At 37.8% G+C, this 22,795-nt stretch overlaps 1 protein-coding gene across 1 annotated transcript; it reads left to right on the forward strand.

Moving 5' to 3' along the window:
- Positions 1-14,228: 14,228 nt before the first annotated feature.
- On the forward strand, positions 14,229-17,578 carry LOC109218449 (probable protein kinase At2g41970). Its single transcript, XM_019382815.1, has 8 exons — positions 14,229-14,396; positions 14,690-14,919; positions 15,661-15,911; positions 16,022-16,148; positions 16,255-16,528; positions 16,628-16,760; positions 16,907-16,993; positions 17,076-17,578. Exons 2-8 carry the CDS (start codon positions 14,808-14,810, stop codon positions 17,199-17,201), a joined length of 1,110 nt encoding a protein of 369 aa, XP_019238360.1. The 5' UTR covers positions 14,229-14,396; positions 14,690-14,807; the 3' UTR covers positions 17,202-17,578.
- Positions 17,579-22,795: the final 5,217 nt, after the last annotated feature.

Here is a 22,795-nt window from a genome sequence, read left to right on the forward strand (position 1 = left end):
AAACTTATGCAATTGTTTGATTACATCATGAGTGGCTAAACACCCATTGTTCTGGGGTTGTGATTTAGCCATGAATATTGTTGTTTGATATTAACTTAACCTTGATTATAATTCACCAACATATGGTTGTTTCTTCAATTCTGTGTTTAATTGCGTAATTGTCTGGCCAGCAGTTAGGTTCTATTTACTATCTATGCTATGCTTAGGAAAGCCGTGTTTAGATTAGAGAAGAATTGAAGAGAGCATGATCTTAACCCTTAGGGGGAGCGGATTTGTGGTTAGGATAGGAATATACCTAGTCACCGTGCTTAATAAATATCGTGATCTTATTGTGTTCTTAATAGATTGATTTCATAGGAATATAGGCGTTAATCTATTGAGAATAGGTGAGTAGTACTTCGGGAGAAGGCTATGAGCATTTATCGATTAATTAGCAACCATGAGTGAATTATATGAAAGGGAGAGTTAATTAGAACACAATACGTATGGTGAATCGATCACAACCCTGGAATATTTGTCTCTACTGAATACACAACAATCAACTCGTTACTTGATAATTTAGTTAGTATTTAGAATCGTAGTATAATATAATCATATTATTGAACTTTGATTTTAGCTGGATTAAATAACAATTTTAGTGATTTTGTGAGTAGTTTACACAAGTCTCTGTCGGTTCGACACTCAACTTATCATTATATTACTTGTCGACCACGTATACTTGCGTGTGCGTTTGGGAGCAACAACACTTGTCACAATTATTTTTTGTCGTTTCAAGAATAATTTAAATTATTTCTTTTTCATTTTCATACAACTAACTATTAGTAAAAAAAATATTATTAACAAAAGATAAAGTTTGTATCATAGATGTGGTTAACAATTAATATACGTATTATATTAACAAAACTTAAATTTGATACACATTAGAGGTCATTGGTAGATTTTGGAGCCTGATGTTTTATACTTCAATACCACACAAGAGGGGGGCTGATTTGTGTGGTGACCAATTTTTCGCTTAAGTTGTTTATGGAAGGACCTGGTTCTTCTACGTGTTCTTTAACCTACTATTGAATAAATAATAAATGCGGAAAGTAAAGAACACAAGTATTTTACGTGGAAAACACCTGGCTCAAAAGGTGAAAAAACCATGACCTACTTTCCAATAGGATTTTTCCAAACTCTCCACTAAAATCACTGAGCCAAAAATTGCATTTACAAAAACTCTTTTGTAAACCTAGGACTAACTCTAATTTCGTTGTAGCACACAGCCTCAACTGTTGCGACAACTTCAAGTTAACTCTAACTTGAAAACTCTGAGTACCTAATACACTTTCTTCTAGATAAAGCTGAAAGGTACAATATGAAAACACCTACTACAATTGAACTAGAATAAAAGACAGACACTTAGAACTAGTTCTTCTATCTGGTTCAAGTAGCTTCAGGTTTGCATGCTTGAATCACACACAAATTGCTTGCAAAATTGCCTTGCTATTTTGCTCTTAATTCACGTTTAACTTCTGCTTATGTGTGTTACCTGTAAAAGAGAACAACACTGATATTTATAGAGTTAGTAAATAGAGATTGACTAGAATTCTGATGATGCTCTTCCTTGGTGGAAGAGTTCTAGTTGATCTCAACCTCTAACTCCTTCCCTTTCTTAAATCGTGTTCTCTTTGGGTAAGGAGTCCTTCTCCTTATTCAATATGCAACCTTTTCGATCAGGATCAGGAGATATTACTTCTTTCAAGTTAAGTCTATCTCCTTCACGTGCATCTCACATGCTCGAGTCTGTTCATATCTATGCTCCACTAAGATGGACCTGGTCCATGTCTGAGTTCCTTTGTCAGTCTTCAAAACTAACCTTTACTTGGGCCAACAAATTCTCCCTTTCTGATGATGACAAACTCTGTGCTTTTCATTCACTTAGGCCCTGTCAGAACTCAGCTCAATCATCAATGCAAAGTTAGAAATTTTTCACTTATCATCAAGGACCGGGTTCATTAGGTTATAAACATCACTTTTCAGAATATATAAAGCACAATATCTTTTCCCCCTTTTAGCATCATCGAAAAGTTGCATAAACAAAGTGTGATTCCTAGAGTTTTAATAATTACTCATGGCCACTGGGGCAACTGCAAATGCATTCATGGATTAATCATCAGAATCAACTACACATATTCAAACTATCAAGGAAAGATAAACAATCAACAAGAGCAAAAGTAGCAAACTTCATTGATAGAGAACATGATTCTGCCACAATCCACAAAAAGAAACAAAAACAATTATAACATGAGCAAAACAAGAAAAACCCCTAATCTCGGTCACTGAAAGGTCTAGACAAGGTTCAGGAAATGAAGGCTAAGGAAATTAAGGCTTGGAAGAACTGAAGGGTTAGGTTTTGGCTTGGAGAAGGTGCAGCATGTCTTGAAGAATTCCATCATTCTTCTCCTTTTCCCTTGTGAGCTCAGTTCTGAGAGCATCTCTCTCCGATTCAACCTCTGCCAAACGAGTCTTCAGCCTTGCTATCTCAGCATCCTTTGCCCCACTCTCCTGCAATAGAGCACTGACCTTGCTACGGATAGGTGTCTTTTTAGATGAACCAGATTCATTTGGAATGGCATTGACCTCATAATCACAAGCAATTAAAGTATTGATTCCAAAATGGACTTTGCTTGTGGACATCTCCCACTTCTTTAGTGGCACCTTACAACGAGCAAGAACAGTAGTGAGAATGAAACCATAAGGAGTGGCATGGGCCTTGGAGCAATTGATAACCCTATCAAGTAGCTTGATCATAAATACATGCCAGTTAATCTACCGCCCACTTTCAATACACTCCATCAAAACCAAATTCATTAGTTAGCAATGTGTCTTCTTTCCCGCCTAGGCAGCAAACACTTGTTGACAAATTCAAACAGGACTTTGTGGCATAGCTTCATTTCACTCTTATGCACAACCTTGGCCTCATTCACTTCTGTGACATCACATAACTTCCTAGTAATGGCAAGGGCAGTAGGAAGGGAGTCTAGGATTTCACCCAAAAGGAATGTCAAGGATTTCACCCAGCCTTTTTGCATCAAAAGACACTTGAACCCTGTACCTGACTGGTAACTCTGCCATCCTTGACCTCTGCATTGGCCATGAACTCAATAATCTCATTCCTTGCCAGCCTGCCATCCAACTAAAGGACCATTTCCTTCCATCCCTGAACAGCTAGAGCATCAGCCAGTCGAACCATCCCTGGTTCCTCCAAATCCTTCAAAAGTCTACCCTTCAAGATGGTTCGTTTGCCAAACTTGGCAAGCTTATCTTGTTCATTGTCAGATTCACTCTCTTCTTCACCACTCCAATCTTCCTCCTCAGTGATTTTAACTTGCTTGGCTTTTACAGCAGACCTTGTCCTTTTAGCCAAAGAAGGTTCAGTAGTCTTAGATATAGATGGGGACTTCTTGGAGGAAGTCTTGGTCTTCTTGGGCTTAGGGGTCTGAACCTCCACAGTTATATGTTCACCCTGATGGACCGGGTCCATCTCATCCACATCAACAGCCTCAACAGGCTCTGCAACCTTAGCTTTCGCTTTGTCCATTCTTTTCTTCTTGCTTTCTTCCATAGCTTTTTGCAACTCATCCTCACTCTTCTTCAACTTACTCCTTGTGGCCCTTCCTTTTGGTAGAGAAATATCAGTAGTTGTTGGAGAAGTAGCCTTCCTTTTCTTGGTAGTTTTTACAGTGCTAGGAGCTTTTGGTGTTGGAGTTCTCCTTTTCTTGGGGTTATAGCTTGCACCCACCTTCTTCAGAAGGTATGCTAGGGTCTCCTCAATAGATGAACCAGGTTCATCTGCATGTAAACTGAGATTGACAAGCCCTTCAGCAGCCTCCCCTGAGCCACTTCCCCCTGTTTTCTTGCTACTTTCTACCACCTTTTCATGCTCAGCCCCACAGATAGCCATTCTAACCATTTCAGAAGTGGGTGAAGAATCAGCCATTTCTTTCCCTTTTCCCCTCATATCACTACTCACACCCTCACTCTCCTTTTATTTTTCACTTTTATTTTTACCTCCTTTCCTTCTTGACTCAGGCGTTTCTACATCCATGATAGACCCAACCAAAATAAAATGATTCTCCAGATTTTCAGCAAGATCAGAGATTACCTCAGTAGGGGGATTTTGCACAAATGTTGCCTGCTCAGAATTAGAAGACCCAGTTACTTCCCCCTCACTCGCAGATTTGAAGGAGTTATCAGAACTTTCAGAATCTTGGGCTTGACTCGCCCTTAGTTGTGCGTTTAGTTTCCTTGAAAGCGCACCTGTAGCTACAGTCTTGCGAGCAAGCATCTTTACTCGCCTTCTTCTAGGCTGAGGGGTAGTGCTGAGTTGAGGAGTGGTGGAGGAATCAGAGGGGGTAGGTGGTGGAGGAGTGCTTGGGTTATCTTGGGGGTTGGTCATCTTCTCTAATTCTGGAAGAAAATTTTGATTTGAGTTTTGAAAGAGAGAAGAGTAGAGAATAGAGAAAAATTTTGACTGTTTTGAGAATTATGGGAATGGCAGTGATGATGATGATGGTTTTTAAAGGGAGAGGGTTAATTAATGTCCAACAACAACTTTTTGTAGTCAATTAGAAGTTCAATCACTCTAAAATTTCAGGTTGAAAAGGCACTTAAGCTTCACTAGATTCTAGGCATTTTTATACGGTGAGGAGTCTATTTGAAACGGAACTGGTTCAAACTCAAAAGGATAGGTTTTTCTGAAGTTTTTGAACATAGTTAGGACTCTGCTCATGAATTAGATATTAATATTCTAATTGTGCAGAGTGTAGAAAACATACCTCGTTATTCAGATGAACCAGTACTGATTAACTAGGTTCTTCACTAAGAATCCTTTTGATCATGCCTCAATTTGCCAAAATAGAGAAAATTTTATTAGAGATCAGTGAGTCATATCAACACATGGCACAGGAGTATACTATTTACAGTATGAGACTGAGCAAAGATTAAACTAGATATTTACACAAGTTCCAGATTTCCTAACCAAATTTTTTTTTATTTTTATTTATTTTTTTCAGTATGCATTCTGAACTGTTTCATTATATGATCTTAATCATCCCTAATTCTAACCTGTTCCTTTCAAAGCTTTCTCTACTCAGTGCTTTTGTAAAGATGTCAGTAATCTGTTTATCTGTAGCACAAAATTCTATAGTGATCAGTCCTTTCTCATAGTTGTCCCTTAAGAAATGGTGTCTAACATCTATGTGCTTAGTTCTCTTATGATAAACCGGGTTCTTAGTCATACTAATAGCACTAGTGTTATCACAAAAAATAGGGATGCAACCAACTTCAATACCAAAATCCATCAATTGCTGTTTGATCCACAGCAATTGCACACAACAAGAAGCAGCAACAACATACTCAGCTTCAGCAGTAGATAAGGCCACTCAATTTTGCTTTTTAGTAGCTCATGACACAAGACATGAACCAAGAAAGTGTGCCATTCCTGAGGTTCTCTTCCTATCCACAAGGAAACCTGCATAGTCAGCATCATCATATCCCACTAGGTTAAAGTTACTACCTTTTGGATACCAATGGCAAAGATTAGTAGTGCCTTTCAAGTATCTCAATATTCTCTTGACAGCAGTCAAGTGGGATTCCTTTGGGTTTGCTTGAAATCAAGCACAAAGCCCTACACTGAAAATAATATCAGGTCTGCTAGCAGTAAGATACAAAAGTGAACCAATCATACCCCTGTACAACTTCTGATCAACAGATGAACCAGGTTCATCTATGTCCAATTTTGTGGCTGTTGCAATAGGAGTATCTATTTCCTTTGATTCTTCCATTTTAAACTTCTTAATCAATTGTTTTGCATATTTCTGCTGATGGATCATGGTTCAATTTGAGTTTTGTTTAATTTGTAAGCCTAAGAAGAAATTAAGCTCACCCATCATACTCATTTCAAATTCACTCCCCATAAGTTTAGCAAATTCCTTGCTTAGTTTTTCAGTGGTTGCCCCAAAAATTATGTCATCAACATATATTTGTACTATAAGAAGATCCTTACCTTTTTCCCTCAAGAATAGAGTGCTATCAATTTTACCTCTCTTGTAGCCATGTTCAAGCAGAAATTTGGATAGTCATTCATACCATGCTCTAGGAGCCTGCTTGAGTCCATAGAGTGCCTTGTCTAATTTGTATACATGATCCGGACACTCCTTGCTTTCAAACCCTGGAGGTTGTTTGACAAATACTTCTTCCTTTAAGTAGCCATTTAGGAAGGCACTCTTGACGTCCATCTGGTGAAGAGTAAATTCCATGTATGCAGCAAAGGCTATGAGGAGTCTTATTGCTTCCAACCTTGCAACTGGAGCAAAGATCTCATCATAGTCTATGCCCTCCTCTTGGCTATAACCTTGAACCACCAACCTTGCCTTATTCCTTGTAACAGTACCATCTTCATCAAGTTTGTTTCTGAAGACCCATTTAGTGCCAATTACTGATCCGTCCTTGGGTCTTAGAACCAGATGCCAAACTAGACTCCTTTCAAACTGATTGAGTTCATCTTGCATTGCATTTACCCAGTCTGCATCCTGCAAATCCTCAGCGACATTTTTAGGTTCAATAAGAGATAGGAAAGGATCAAAAGCACAAAGATTCTTTAATTGAGATCTAGTTTTAATTCCAGAAGTTGGGTCAGTAATTATGTTCTCGATGGGATGAGAACTTTGATACTTGTAAGGTTTCACAACCAACTGTTTTCTGCTTGATGTTTCTCCCATGTTTTGTTGCTGAGGAACAGGCTCATGGACAGGTTCCATTTAGGAATTAGATTCAGTTCTTCTTTGTTCAGTTCCCCTTGTCAGGTTGTCCTGGATGGAAGAACCTGTTCCATTACCTGTTCCTTCTTCTGGTGCAGCTTCAGCTTGGGCTGTGACTTCATTTAAACCTTTCACCAGCCCAATAGCTTCATCTTCATATTCCTGTCTCTCAGAAAGAATGTTAGATTCATCAAAAACCACATGTACACTTTCTTCTACACACATAGTTCTTTTGTTATAGATATTATAAGCTTTACTATGTGAAGAATATCCCAAGAATATTCCCTCATCACTTCTGGGATCAAACTTACCTAGGGAGTCCTTTCCACTGTTGTGCACAAAGCACTTGCATCCAAATGCCCTAAGATGGGATATATTTGATTTTCTCTCTTTAAGTAACTCATAGGGAGTCTTCTCTACAAGAGGTCTAGTCATGCACCTATTAATGATGTAACATGCAGTATTTACAGCTTCTGCCCAGAAGCTATGGGACAGTTTACTAGAAAGAAGCATAGTCCTAACCATATCTTCAAGTGTCCTATTCTTTCTTTCAACTACTCCATTTTGTTGTGGAGTCCTAGGGGCAGAAAAATTATGGTCTATGCCATGCACATCATAAAATTCAGCAAACTTAGCATTTTCAAATTCAGTTCCATGATCCGACCTAATTGATGCAAGTTGATTACCTTGTTGTTTCTGAGTTTTTCTAACAAAAGAAGTAAACATATCAAATGCTTCATCCTTAGATATTAAATACAATGTCCAGGTAAACCTAGAGTAATCATCAACAAGCACCATCGCATAATTTTTACCACATCTGCTTAATGTTCTCATTGGACCATAGAGATCCATATGAACCAATTCCATCAATCTGGTCGTGCTTACCACTTTCTTGCATTTAAAAGAGGATCTTACCTGCTTCCCCCTTGCACACGCCTCACAAATTTTATTTCCTTAAACTTGATGTTAGGCAACCCTATCACCAGGTCCTTGGAGACTAATTTGTTGGGTTGACTTAGACTTGCATGTCCAAGTCTTTTTTGCCAAAGGAGGGGATCATTGTCCAACATACTCAAGCAAGTGAGTTCATTTTTTGAAAGAGTAGACAAATCTACAATGTATATATTGTTTACTCTTTTTCCCCGCAAAACAATCTTGTCAGTGGTAAGATTTATCACAAAACATTTGGTAGAGGTGAATGCTACCAAGTTACCTCTGTCACACAGTTGTGATACACTGATTAGACTATATTTCAAGCCATCTATCAAGTAGACATTCTCAATGGAGTGTGAGTCTGTCTTACCTACCTTTCCAACCCCAATGATCTCACCTTTCTTACCATTTCCAAAGGAGACATTACCTCCTTTTAGGTCCTCAAGTGAAAGGAACTGGTTCTTGCTCCCAGTCATATGCTTTGAGCAGCCACTATCCTTGTACCATATTTGGTTGCTTCCCTTCACTTGGACCTGCAAAAGGAAATCAGGGGTTAGTCTTAGGAACCCAAACTAGTTTGGGTCCCTTTCTATAGGCAAAAAGGTGAATTAAATTCTTTTTAGCCCATCCTGGCAGCCTATTTTTTCCTTGAACAAAAGTTTTATTCTTTTGACTGGCCTTTTCTTTTGCAGTGCACTCACTTTTGTAGTGACCAGTCTTACCACAGTGTGTGCAGATTTTGTTCTCAGGAAGTGTGATGTACTTGCTTTTGGGATCCCACTTAGGTGCAGGAGTCCCATAGCCAAGTCCTCTCTTATTGCTACTATAGTGTTCTTGTAGCCATGAAAGTGCAACATAGAACTTATTCCATTTACAAGTTATGTCTGGTTCATGCTTAACCTTGCTTAGATCTTCTTTTAGGACTCTTATTTGCTTATCTCTTTTGTACACCTCATCCTTCATTTTTTCTAAATTTTCTTCTAAGGTGAGATGTATGTGATAAGCTTTCTTTTTACCTGTTCCTAATTTCAATTTCAAATTTTCAGATCTAAGTTTTAGTACAGTGGTGTCAAGTTCAAGAACCTAGTTCTTACACTCAGCATTTTTACTATCACTTTCACTAGTCCTGAGTTCCAAATTTTTGCACTTAGCTTTTAGGATTACACATTTCTTAGACAACTGTTCTTTTTCATTATTTATGACCTCAGATTCATCAATGAAATCTAGCAGTAATTCAGATAGACTCTCTTTAGATAAAAATTTAATCTTGTCTTTGAGATGAATCACACTTACCTCTGATTCCTCATCAGATTCTCCAATGGCCATAAGTGCTTATTCATCTCCATCTTCATCTTCTGAATCCCCATCTGTGCTCTCTCCCCAAGCAGCAACCATAGCCTTTGTTGATCCTTTGTTCTTCTTGGGATGAACCTGTTCCTTCTTCCTGTTTCTTCGTTCAGCCCTTTCCTTCTTCCATTCAATTTCCCGCTGAGGACAGTTTTTGATCATGTGGTCAGTCTTACCACATTTGTAGCAGCCCTCGTTGGTCTGTTTTTCAGGGACCCTTGGTTTGTTGAAGGTTGCACCTCTTGAAGAACCCTTTCCTCTAATTAGATACTTATTGAAATCCCTTGTGATCATAGCCATTTCATCTTCCTCTAGATCTGCACCTTCAGCTATTCTGAGAGCCAGGCTCCTTTCCTTCTTGGGCGCATCCATCTTCATGGTTTGCCTTATAAGTTCACAGGCAGTGAGATTTCCAATTAGATCGTCCAACTTGAGAGTGGAAATGTTCTTTGATTCCTGAATAACAGTGATTTTGCTTTCCCAAGTAACTGGCAAAACCCTTGTCAAAATTTTCTCAACCTTGTCTTCTTCAAGGATAATCCTTCCAAGAGACTTAAGTTTATTTGTTAGTGTTGTGAACCTTGTGTACATCTCTTGGATGGTTTCTCCTTCCTTCATGGTGAAATTCTCATATTGAGAATACAGCAATGTTCCTCTTGATCTCTTCACTTGAGGAGTTCCTTCGTGAGCCACTTGCAAAGTGTCCCAAATTTCCTTAGCAGTAGTACAACTTTGAATTCTGATGTACTCGTCTGGACCAAGTCCACACATAAGCCATTTCTTGGCCTTAGCATTCTCTTCCCACTTCTTCAAATCCTCAGCAGTGCAGTCATCTCTAGTCTTTGGCACATATACTCCTTCAGCATTCTTCTTCATGGTAGCCAGGGGACCATCAGTAACAATGTCCCAGAGTTCATAGTCCTCTCCGATGATGTGATCTCTCATCCTATTTTTCCACCAGGAGTAGTACTGGCCATTAAAGAGTGGAGGCATAGCAGTGGATTGTCCTTCCCAGTTTCCAGGTGGTGCACTCATCTTGATCTGTTCCTAAGGTGTTAGCCTCTTCAAGGATAACCTGCTCTGATACCAATTGATGTTTTATACTTCAATACCACACAAGAGAGGGGGGTGATTTGTGTGGTGACCAATTTTTCGCTTAAGTTGTTTATGGAAGGACCTGGTTCTTTTACGTGTTCCTTAACCTACTATTGAAGAAGTAATAAATGCGGAAAGTAAAAAACACAAGTATTTTACGTGGAAAACACCTGGCTCAAAAGGTGAAAAAACCACGACCTACTTTCTAATAGGATTTTCCCAAACTCTTCACTAAAATCACTGAGCCAAAAACTGCATTTACAAAAACTCTTTTGTAAACCTAGGACTAACTCTAATTCCGTTGTAGCACACAGCCTCAACTGTTGCAACAACTTCAAGTTAACTCTAACTTTAAAACTCTGAGTACCTAATACACTTGCTTCTAGATAAAGCTGAAAGGTACAATATGAAAACACCTACTACAATTGAACTAGAATAAAAGACAGACACTTAGAACTAGTTCTTCTATCTGGTTCAAGTAGCTTCAGGTTTGCATGCTTGAATCACACACAAATTGCTTGCAAAATTGCCTTGCTATTTTGCTCTTAATTCACGTTTAACTTCTGCTTATGTGTGTTACCTGTAAAAGAGAACAACACTGATATTTATAGAGTTAGTAAATAGAGATTGACTAGAATTCTGATGATGCTCTTCCTTGGTGGAAGAGTTCTAGTTGATCTCAACCTCTAACTCCTTCCCTTTCTTAAACCGTGTTCTCTTTGAGTAAGGAGTCCTTCTCCTTATCCAATATGCAACATTTTCGATTAGGATCGGGAGATATTACTTCTTTCAAGTTAAGTCTATCTCCTTCACATGCATCTCACATGCTCGAGTCTGTTCATATCTATGCTCCACTAAGATGGACCTGGTCCATGTCTGAGTTCCTTTGTCAATCTTCAAAACTAACCTTTACTTGGGCCAACAAAGCCAATTATTGGTTTTTACTCCCTTAAAAGGATTTATAAATAAAAAACAGATGTCAAGATCTTCAAAAACATAGTCAAGATCTGGTTAAACAGATGTCAAGATCTTCAAAAACATAGTCAAGATGTCAAGATCTTCAAAAACATATTGGTTAATATGATGTGTTTTTATGTGTAGGAATGATTCGGGAGCAAATGGGGGCGAAACGCGCGAGATTTGAGCCAAAACGAATGAAACCGGGCAATGTGCGAATTTGGGCGCCACAGGCAGCGCCTGGCGCCACCTGTGGCGCTGAAAATAGTGTGCACAAATAATGGGGCACCGTGGAGGGCGCCTGGCGCCGGGCTGGGCGCCGGTGACGTGAAATGTGTCCTATTTCGCCCGGGACAAGGTTATTTCGGCCCTAGACCTACCCAACACGTATAAAAGCAAGACTAAACTTATTTTTGAAGGGGGAGACGCCACTTTGGAGTAAAAAACACACACGGGATCGTGAGGAAGCAGAGAATTCTCAGTTTTCTTCATGTTTTTCTAGTATTTTCAATTATTCAAAACTTATGCAATTGTTTGATTACATCATGAGTGGCTAAACACCCATTGTTCTGGGGTTGTGATTTAGCCATGAATATTGTTGTTTGATATTAACTTAACCTTGATTATAATTCACCAACATATGGTTGTTTCTTCAATTCTGTGTTTAATTGCGTAATTGTCTGGCCAGCAGTTAGGTTCTATTTACTATCTATGCTATGCTTAGGAAAGCCGTGTTTAGATTAGAGAAGAATTGAAGAGAGCATGATCTTAACCCTTAGGGGGAGCGGATTTGTGGTTAGGATAGGAATATGCCTAGTCACCGTGCTTAATTAAATATCGTGATCTTAATGTGTTCTTAATAGATTGATTTCATAGGAATATAGGCGTTAATCTATTGAGAATAGGTGAGTAGTACTTCGGGAGAAGGCTATGAGCATTTATCGATTAATTAGCAACCATGAGTGAATTATATGAAAGGGAGAGTTAATTAGAACACAATACGTATGGTGAATCGATCACAACCCTGGAATATTTGTCTCTACTGAATACACAACAATCAACTCGTTTCTTGATAATTTAGTTAGTATTTAGAATCGTAGTATAATATAATCATATTATTGAACTTTGATTTTAGCTGGATTAAATAACAATTTTAGTGATTTTGTGAGTAGTTTACACAAGTCTCTGTCGGTTCGACACTCAACTTATCATTATATTACTTGTCGACCACGTATACTTGCGTGTGCGTTTGGGAGCAACAACACTTGTCACAATTATTTTTTGTCGTTTCAAGAATAATTTAAATTATTTCTTTTTCATTTTCATACAACTAACTATTAGTAAAAAAAATATTATTAAGAAAAGATAAAGTTTGTATCATAGATGTGGTTAACAATTAATATACGTATTATATTAACAAAACTTAAATTTGATACACATTAGAGGTCATTGGTAGATTTTGGAGCCTGATGTTTTATACTTCAATACCACACAAGAGGGGGGCTGATTTGTGTGGTGACCAATTTTTCGCTTAAGTTGTTTATGGAAGGACCTGGTTCTTCTACGTGTTCTTTAACCTACTATTGAATAAATAATAAATGCGGAAAGTAAAGAACACAAGTATTTTACGTGGAAAACACCTGGCTCAAAAGGTGAAAAAACCATGACCTACTTTCCAATAGGATTTTTCCAAACTCTCCACTAAAATCACTGAGCCAAAAACTGCATTTACAAAAACTCTTTTGTAAACCTAGGACTAACTCTAATTTCGTTGTAGCACACAGCCTCAACTGTTGCGACAACTTCAAGTTAACTCTAACTTGAAAACTCTGAGTACCTAATACACTTTCTTCTAGATAAAGCTGAAAGGTACAATATGAAAACACCTACTACAATTGAACTAGAATAAAAGACAGATACTTGGAACTGGTTCTTCTATCTGGTTCAAGTAGTTTCAGGTTTGCACACTTAGATCACACACGAATTGCTTACAAAATTGCCTTGCGATTTTGCTCTCAATTCACGTTTAACTTCTGCTTATGTGCGTTACCTGTTAAAGAGAACAACAATGATATTTATAGAGTTAGTAAATAGAGATTAACTAGAATTCTGATGCTACTCTTCCTTGGTGGAAGAGTTCTAGTTGATCTCAACCTCTAACTCCTTCCCTTTCTTAAACCGTGTTCTCTTTGAGTAAGGAGTCCTTCTCCTTATCCAATATGCAACAGTTTCGATTAGGATCGGGAGATATTACTTCTTTCAAGTTAAGTCTATCTCCTTCACATGCATCTCACATGCTCGAGTCTGTTCATATCTATGCTCCACTAAGATGGACCTGGTCCATGTCTGAGTTCCTTTGTCAATCTTCAAAACTAACCTTTACTTGGGCCAACAAAGCCAATTATTGGTTTTTACTCCCTTAAAAGGATTTATAAATAAAAAACAGATGTCAAGATCTTCAAAAACATAGTCTGCATATTATTTACGGTCCATAAGAAATGAAATGGCATACATACAATAGTTCCCTCTGTCTTAAGATTACGAGACATTATTTCCTTTTCTACTCCCTCCGTTTCAATTTATGTGAATCTGTTTGACTGGGCACGGAGTTTAAGAAAAAATGAACACATTTGGAATTTGTGGTTCTAAACAAGTCAAAAAGGGGCCAGAGTATTTGTGTGGTTATAAAATGTTCTCATTAAGGGTAGAATTGTAAGTTTAAGCTAAATTATTTCCAAATTTAGAAAGGAGTCAATTTCTTTTGAACGGACCAAAAAGAAAATAGGTTCACATAAAGTGGAACGGAGGGAGTAATTTGTTTAAAAAGAAAAACACACTTTTATATATGAAAATTTAACTTCAAATATTATTTTATAGTCCAAGTAAGATATTTGATATGTAATTTGTTTCCTCTTTTAATTTATTTATTTTTTAATTTTTTGGTAAGTAAAGATATTTTATTTACCAAGTAAAATAAGAAGGTGCATGATAATTGATAAGTGGACGTGCAAAGTGAAGGGAGGCACGTAGTACGTAAATAATATGTTAGTTATAATTGCGGTTAAAAAAGTTTACATGCGACTTTCTCGTAAAACAGAAAAAATCGTTTCCTCCAAACTCTGTGAAACAGAAGAAAAAAATCAGAGAAGAAAGGGAAATATTCAACCATGAAATTTCTTCTTTCTCCTTCCTTCTTCTTGTTCATTTCCTAAATTCATTTCTTCCAGATTCATTGCTGTCTTTTTCTCCTTAAGGTTTTCGGTACGTAACATTAATTTATATAATTCAAAAAGTTTTCTTGATCTGTTCTTTACAAGCACCATTAATATTTCACGTTCTTGAACTGCAAAAACCGATCTTTTTTAAATTACTGGAAGATACATAAACCATAATAGAATTGTTTCATATGATTAAGAGTGTGTTTGCTATAACCAGAATTTTTTGGGTTAGATGAATTTATATCAAACACACTATACTTGTGTCTTGATGTTCTTTTCGTTTAGGTAATTAATTCCTTTTTCTGATCATAGTTTTTGATTTTGCGATCTTCGTAGGAATACTTTTAATTTAACATGTAAATTATTTCTCCTCGGAGGCATTGGATTTTATGTGGATTTAATAAAAAAGGAGCACTTAAGGAGAATTTGTGGCTTCCATAGTTGAACAACAAAAATGTCGTGCTGTGGAGGTGGAGAAGAAGACGTCTACAGTGGTGGCCAACCATCCAATCAAAATACAGCTCCTCCTAAAGCTGGCAATCCCTATGGTGGTGGTACTGGGGGTGGTATGATCCTACCTTCTCGCTTTTTTGGTTTTTAATTCCATGCAATTTTCATTTGGATTTCATGCATCGACAATCTCCGGATGCAGCATCGGTCCGTAGGTGTAAAACTATGTTGATTTGACATGTTACAGTTGGACGATATAGACCTAGAAGAGCTTCAAGTGCACCGGTCTGTAGGTGTGAAACTACGTTTATTCAATGTGTTGCAATGGGACGGTATAGACCAAATTAAAAGAGCTCTTGATGCACCGGTTCATAGGTGTAAAACTATGTTGATTTCACGTGTTAACATGGGACGATATAGACTTAAAATCGGATGGAAAGCATTTGTTCAGAAAAATCTACGTACAATCTCTTCGAATCCATGCGGACCTAGCGAAAAAATAAGGCACAGTAAGAGAAAAAGATTTATATTCGTGATACGAATTAGTTGAGAAAAAGTTTTGTTCATGTTAATACTTTATTTTAAGTCCTATATTTTTGCTGAGAGTCCTTTCAATGGAAAATATAGAGAACTTCTAGTACTTTTTAATTTTATATTTTTTATGTTGGCCTAATATGAATGTAAAGGATATTGAAGCATGGTCAGTGAGCATTCATATATACCAGACCTCGATTTGTTTGGAACTGAGATTTAATTGTGTTCTTATATTGTTTTCTCAATCATATGGTATTGGGCTAATAGATATAGATCTTTTACCACACCTTCTTTTTTATTTATTTATTTATTTTGTATTGTAGCTAGTGAAAGAGGAGAGCCAAGGAGTGCAGCAAGAGGTGGAGCTCCTCAGAAAGTATTACCAATTGAGGCTCCAGTGTTTACTTTGGATGAACTAACTAGATTAACTGGCAACTTTGGTCAGAAAGCTTTGGTTGGAGAGGGATCTTATGGCCGCGTTTTTTGTGCTAAATTGAGCAATGGTCAGCAAGCAGCAATCAAAAAGTTGGATACTAGTTCTTCACCAGAACCAGATTCTGACTTTGCAGCCCAGGTGAATGAATGGATTTTTTCCATTTTTGATCATTGTTCCATTTAGTAATGATGACATGCATAGCTGGAAAGAATAGAACACTTATAATTGAAATGGTTAACTTATTTCAGTTATCGATGGTTTCAAGACTTAAACATGAGCATTTCATGACTCTCATGGGCTATTGTCTCGAAGGAAACAATCGTATATTGGTATATGAGTTCGCAACAAAGGGCTCTTTACACGATGTATTACATGGTACGTCAAAAATTCAATCATAGTACTTTAATATAGTTGTTGCGCGAATCCTTCTTTCTGTATGTTTATTGCAGCATATAGTTGATTGTTTAGAGTTCCATTGCAGGTAGAAAAGGTGTACAAGGTGCTGAGCCAGGTCCTGTTCTTACCTGGAATCAGAGAGTTAAAATTGCTTATGGTGCAGCAAAAGGCCTCGAATACCTACATGAAAAAGTTCAGCCGCCTGTAGTTCATCGTGATGTCAGATCCAGCAACGTCTTACTCTTTGACGATTTTACAGCAAAAATTGCTGATTTCAACATCTCAAACCAATCTTCAGACACAGCAGCGCGTCTGCATTCCACTAGAGTTTTGGGAACGTTTGGCTACCATGCTCCAGAGTAAGTCCTGCTCATATCGAGTTTTCACATAACTACGATAAAAAGGAAATGATAGTTCCATTAGTCCTATTAACCAAAGGGGTTATGTTTTTTGCTTAGGTATGCCATGACAGGACAGATTACACAGAAAAGTGACGTTTATAGTTTTGGCGTCGTCCTCTTAGAACTCTTGACAGGAAGGAAGCCAGTAGATCATACAATGCCCAAAGGACAACAGAGTCTTGTCACATGGGTAGATTCTTATCCTATGCCACTTTCTTTTTCGTATTTATATATCACTAGTTAGTGAAGATTCATATAACCGACCAAAACTTGTTTGTGATTAAGGCGTAGTTGTTGTATACCATTGGTCTACTGATTTAAACTCAATCTCTTCAGGCAACTCCAAGACTGAGTGAAGACAAAGTGAAGCAGTGTGTTGATCCCAAGCTAAATAATGACTATCCTCCAAAAGCAATTGCAAAGGTTTTCATTCTTTATATTTGCTACAAATTATAACTAGTCTGCTGATTTCCCTTTGTTTGATTCTTCTACTTTTGTTACTTAGTTGGCAGCTGTAGCAGCACTTTGTGTTCAATATGAGGCCGATTTTCGGCCAAATATGACAATTGTTGTCAAAGCACTGCAACCACTTCTCAACTCAAAACCTGCAGGACCAGAGTCTCAAGCATAGTACATTTCTGGTTTGAAACCAGCACAGGGCAATTCTTAGGAGTCTCAACAAGTCTGTGATTCAAGTTATGGTTGCGAGGACCTTGTTGTTATGCTTTCTTTTGACAAAAACTTACTCATAGTCGGTGTTTACGTCAAACTATATTTCCATGGTAAAAAATGAGGAAAAAGTACATGTAGATTAACCATGGATAAGTGATTAAAGTGCATGTACAAGACATATTTCATGTATTCATTGGATTGGTGTAAACATAGTGTAGGTAAGTTTTTTCACTTTCTGATCCAATATGTTTTCATAATGCTCGAAAGAACTTTTGAAATTTTGGGGTTGAATCAAAATTCTCATAGCTAGTTTAGTTGTGAGTTGTGACATGTTACTGGATACAAATATCAGTCCTTCTAAGTTTGGTTAAAATTTACTATTCTGGTGGTGACCTTTACCACTGTTGCAGCAAGTTAGAGTTTGTGCAGCAAATTCTAATATTTGAAGAGCAACAATAATTCATTAGTTTGTTATCTTATCAAACTAAACCATCCACTATTTATATGTTGATATTTTATGCTAAGGATCTTCTCACAATCCAGAGATTATTTGGGTTCCATTAGTAATGAGGATTCAGAATATAATTCAATAAAGAAAAGAAAGATCAATTATTTGGAATATTTTCTTTTTTCGAACGAAACAAAAAGAGATGAACGTGAGAAGCACATAATTAAAATTGAAAATTTTCTTGAAAATCCTACAAGATCCATTAGATCTTTTTTTTATTCTAATAGATGGTTAGAACTTCATCTTGATTGGAATCCTAATAAAAGGTCCATCACTTTAATAAAGAAACAATGAGCTCCAAGAAGCTAAAACGGTTCTCGACACATCAAGGAACCTCAATCAACAACTTCTAACTGTATATCCATAGAAGTAAATAGAACCACATTACTATGAATAAAATTTAAGCTATGTTTGCGTCTTTCACAGATTGAACACTATATTACAAGCATAAAGTCATCATGTATTGCTAAAACATATATTTATATCACATTATATCCCGCATAAAATTAAATACACACCCACATTGTGCAAAATTTCATGTGTAACAACCAGATCCGTCGTTTTGTGCATTTGTACCCTTTCCCCCCATTTGATGCTTCCCTGTAACGACCTGACTGGTCGTTTTGAGTATTGTAGCCCTGTTCCCTGTTTCTTATATGTTCATTTATGGTAATGTGACTTGCCGGGGTGGTTGGTTTGGTTTCACGCAAGTTTCGGGGTGAATTGGGACACTTAGTCCCAAAGTTAAAAGCTTAAATTAGAAGAGTTGACCGGAGTTTGACTTTTGTATATACGACTCCGGATGAAGTTTTGATGGTTCCCATAGTTTCGTATGGTGATTTTAGACTTGGGCGTATGCCCGAATATTGATTTGTAGGTCCGTAGGTCGTTTTGGCTTAAATTTGCAAAAGTTGGAAAGTTGAAGGTTTGGAAGGTTGAGAGGTTGGATCGAGAGTTGACTTTGTTGATACCGTGTTCAGATTTTTGTTCTGGGAATTGGAATAGGTCTGTGTGTCATTTAGAACTTGTGTGCAAAATTTGAGGTCATTCGGAGTTGATTTGGTAAGGTTCGGCATTTGGTTTTAGAAGTTGGAAGCTCATTAGTTCATTGGGCTTGAATTAATGTATGATTCGTGATTTTGGCATTGTTTGATATGATTTGAAGGTTCAAGAAGTTTGTATCGTATTTTAGGACTGGTTGGAGTGTTTGGATGGGGTCCCGGGGGCCCCGGGGGTGTTTTGGATGGTCATCGGACCATGTTTTGGACTTGAGGAGCTGCTGATATCTGGTGTCTAATTTTCTCCTTCGCGATCGGGCGGAGAAGTACGCGATCGCGTAGAGTGTTCTGGGTACCAGGCGAAACGTGCCTCGCGTTCGCGAAGTGGTGACGCGTTCGCGAAGCTTTGGATGGTTGTGGTCATCGCGATCACGAATGCATGGCCGCATTCGCGTAGTAAAGTGGGTTCAACTGAGTTGTCAGGCGTAAGCTAATGCGATCGTGATATATGTTTTGCGTTCGCGTAGTTCTGGAGTGTATGTACATCATGTTCGCGACTCTTGGATCGCATACAACATTTTTGGAGGAGCTGGAAGTTATTCTTCGCGATCGCGTAAGGCAAATCACTAGCAGGTTGTTAAAAACACATTTCGAGGGTTAGAGTTATTATATAACACTTTGAGGTAGATAGAGCTTGATTTTGGGCGATTTTGGAGAGAATTTTCACGATTTGGATCGGGGTAAGTATTTTTGACTCGGATTTGTTCATTTTTCATGATTCCATCTTAGTTTTTATCATTTATATAGTAAATAAAGTGATGAAATGAGAGATATTTGTAAAAACATCCTAAAATGAAAAATGAGGATTTGAAGGTCGATTTGAAGTCGGAATTGGATAATTTTATGATTGGACTAATATCGGAATGTGTGTCTGGATTTTGTAAGTTTAGTCGGGTTCTGAGGTGCGGGCCCGGGGTTGACTTTTTTAGTTGACTCTTTATTTTCTTTAATGGTTATAACTTTATTATCAGAAATTGTTTCTTATGGCTTGTATTTATGGTATTAAGTTATCAGCTGGATTCGAGCCGTCCGGAGTTGGATTTTCATGGAAAAGGCTTGTTAGTGAATTGATTTAGCTTGTTTGAGGAAAGTATCTTGCCTAACTTTGTGTGGGGGAACTACCCCTAAGGACTTCGGTTGATTTGTGTTATTTGGATTATGTGAAAGACGTATACACGAGGTGACGAGTGTGTACATAGGCTTATATTGGTATTTGTCGCGCCCCCTTTTCCTCGCGAAATCGGGTTTATGACATTTGGTATGGGACAACTCGTTCCTTTTGGGAACTGGGTTTTGCATTTGAAGAGTCGCCACCTAATGATTTAAGGTGCATTAGGACACCAATAGGGTTCAATTCTAAGTTTTGTTTGAATAACCAGAGATAGGGTAAGGGCTTGAAATTATCCGAAGGGAAGGTGTTAGGCACCCCTCAGGATCCACTAGTGTGGTTCCCGGCCAGACAGTTGATTGTGAATTTATGCAATTTTAGCAAATAGACAAGGATGGGCTCAAATATTAGGGGGGATTTAAACACATAAGGGACAAAACAATTATAAGAAAGTTTTAAAAGAAGTTTGCAAATAAAGGGAAAGGGGGTCCTAGGTTTATTAAAAAAATGGATCACATCAATGCAATACCCGATAATCACTCCTCAAAAGAGGGACTACACGTGGTATTAGCGCACCGGTCATCATATCCATATCTACCGTTCCCACCCCGTTAGGGTATTAAAGCGCGGATTGGTCTCGATCGCTATTGCATGCTATTACCCGTCCCATTCCTATTAGTCCCGGAGGAATTTAGGACTACTATTCCTAAAGGGGAGGGATATTAGGATGATTTTGGTTTCAAAAGGTAAAAATCTAAGGCGACATACAAAGCAAATAATACTGCATGTTAAGGGAAACATGTAAATAAGTAAAGGCTCATGGATACCTCCTCAAACAAACACATAAATAGCATGACTTGCACATACATTTAAGGTCCGAATAAAAATACAAAAGACGAAGGGAGTTCAATTGTTGAAGCAGACCAGCTTAATACATAACTCAGATAAGAAGTCTGAATCAGGCCTGCCTGCTGGTTGTAGCAATTTCAAAAGGCGGATTCAATTTCATTGTTATTACCCTAAGGCTTGCCTAAGTGTTTGGGTGAGCTTTTAGGAACATAGTATCTACTTACTGATTTAGAAGTGTGGCAAAGTAAATCAACTTTTAAACGAATGGTTTGAGACCCTATAGGCATGCTTGCTAGACCTCGTTAAGTAAGAAAATTAGATTATTTAAAACTGATCAGAATAAGCTAATTTTAAAACAGACTAGTTTCAGATTCTGCAGGCGATGGTATCTACTATTGCTGATTTTAAACCCTATGGACATGATATCTAACATTGAGTGTGAATAGAAACGAACCAGATTTTTTTTTACTTAGTTTGGGAATCCCTATAGGCATGATTTCTACGAAGGGGTACTGATTTTAATGATATCTGATTTTAACCATTTAGATCCTAATAACATGGTATCTAAAATGCAGAATTAAACATGCATAATTGTTGGCCCAAGTAAAGATTAGTTTTGAAGACTGACAAAGGAACTCATGATGAACCAGGTCCATCCAGTGGTCCATCCCTCAGGTGCACAAAAATGGGCAGATTTGAGCATGTGGGTTGCACGTGATGGAGATAAGCTTAACTTGATGTATTTAATATCTCCTAATCGAAAAGGTTGCATAATTGACCCACACCAATGTCGAAGAAAAGTAGAGTAAAGATGATGGCTCATAAGATTGTCGCTGAAGGAGAGCAGATCAAGAAAATAAACAAGCAATTGAAAGCAGGTAGGAAGAAGAATCCTAGAAATCTGAAGATTCATTTAAGTCTGCTACTAAGGGGGAAGAAAGTAGGTCTTTCAAAACTGAACAGGTATCTTTTGATTCTAAAGTTTCTCCTGAGACAATTTCTGAAGTTGCTGCAAATTTAGAGAATGGATTTGTACTGGTAGGATGTATAGCAGGTGTTGAGACTACATAATCTGGAGAAGTTGGTGGTAAAAATGAAAAAAAAGAGCAAGGGCGCTAGGAGTACTGTGAGGGGAAAGGGGACAAGAGTGGCTGATTCTTCACCCACTCCTGTTGGTATAATAAAAACTGGTGCAATGGTTATTTGGGGAGAGGAATTTACTGAAATAGAAGAGAGTGTGAGCAAAACAGGGGGAAGTGGGTCTGGCAAAGCTGCTGAGGGGTTGGTTCAACTTGGGAAAAATATAGATGAACCTGTTCCATCTGAACAGGAAACCCTTGCGGACCTACTGATAGAGTTATCAATGGCACCAAAACTCATGCCATTCCCTATGGTTTCATTCTCACAACTGTGCTTGCACATTTCAAGGTACCTATGAAGAAGTGGGGTTAATACTCTGCTTGCTTGCGATTAAGAAGTCAATGTCATTCTTAATGAACCTGGTTCATCTAAAAAGACACCTATCAATAGCAAAGTTAGAGACTTGGTACAGGAGAGTGAGGCAAAGGATATTGAGATAGCAAGGCTGAAGACACGATTGGTTGAGGTAGAATCTGAGAGAGATGTTCTCAGAACTGAACTTGCAAGGGAAAAGGAGAAGAATGATGGAATTCTTCAAGACATGCTGAAACTTCTCCAAGCAAATAACCCAGCCCCTACCTTTTCCAAGCCTTAAATCTTAGCTAGTGTAGATCAACCAGTGACCCAATTCGGGACTTTTTGTTTCTTTTGCTCATGTTTTCAGTATTTTTATTTCTTCTTATGCTTTGTGGTAGAATCTTATCAATCATCAATGAAATTCACTGTTTTTGCTCTAACTGTTTGTTCATATTTCTTTGATGGTTAAAATTCTTAGCTTGATCTATGATGACTAATCCATGATTGCATTTGAAGTAGCCCCAGTGGCCATGAGTAAGTTATAAAATCTGGTTATTTCACATTTTTTATGCACTTTTCGATGATGCGAAAAG

The sequence above is a fragment of the Nicotiana attenuata genome, unplaced genomic scaffold, assembly GCF_001879085.1.
Source record: "Nicotiana attenuata strain UT unplaced genomic scaffold, NIATTr2, whole genome shotgun sequence".
NCBI classification, from domain to species: Eukaryota; Viridiplantae; Streptophyta; class Magnoliopsida; order Solanales; family Solanaceae; genus Nicotiana; species Nicotiana attenuata.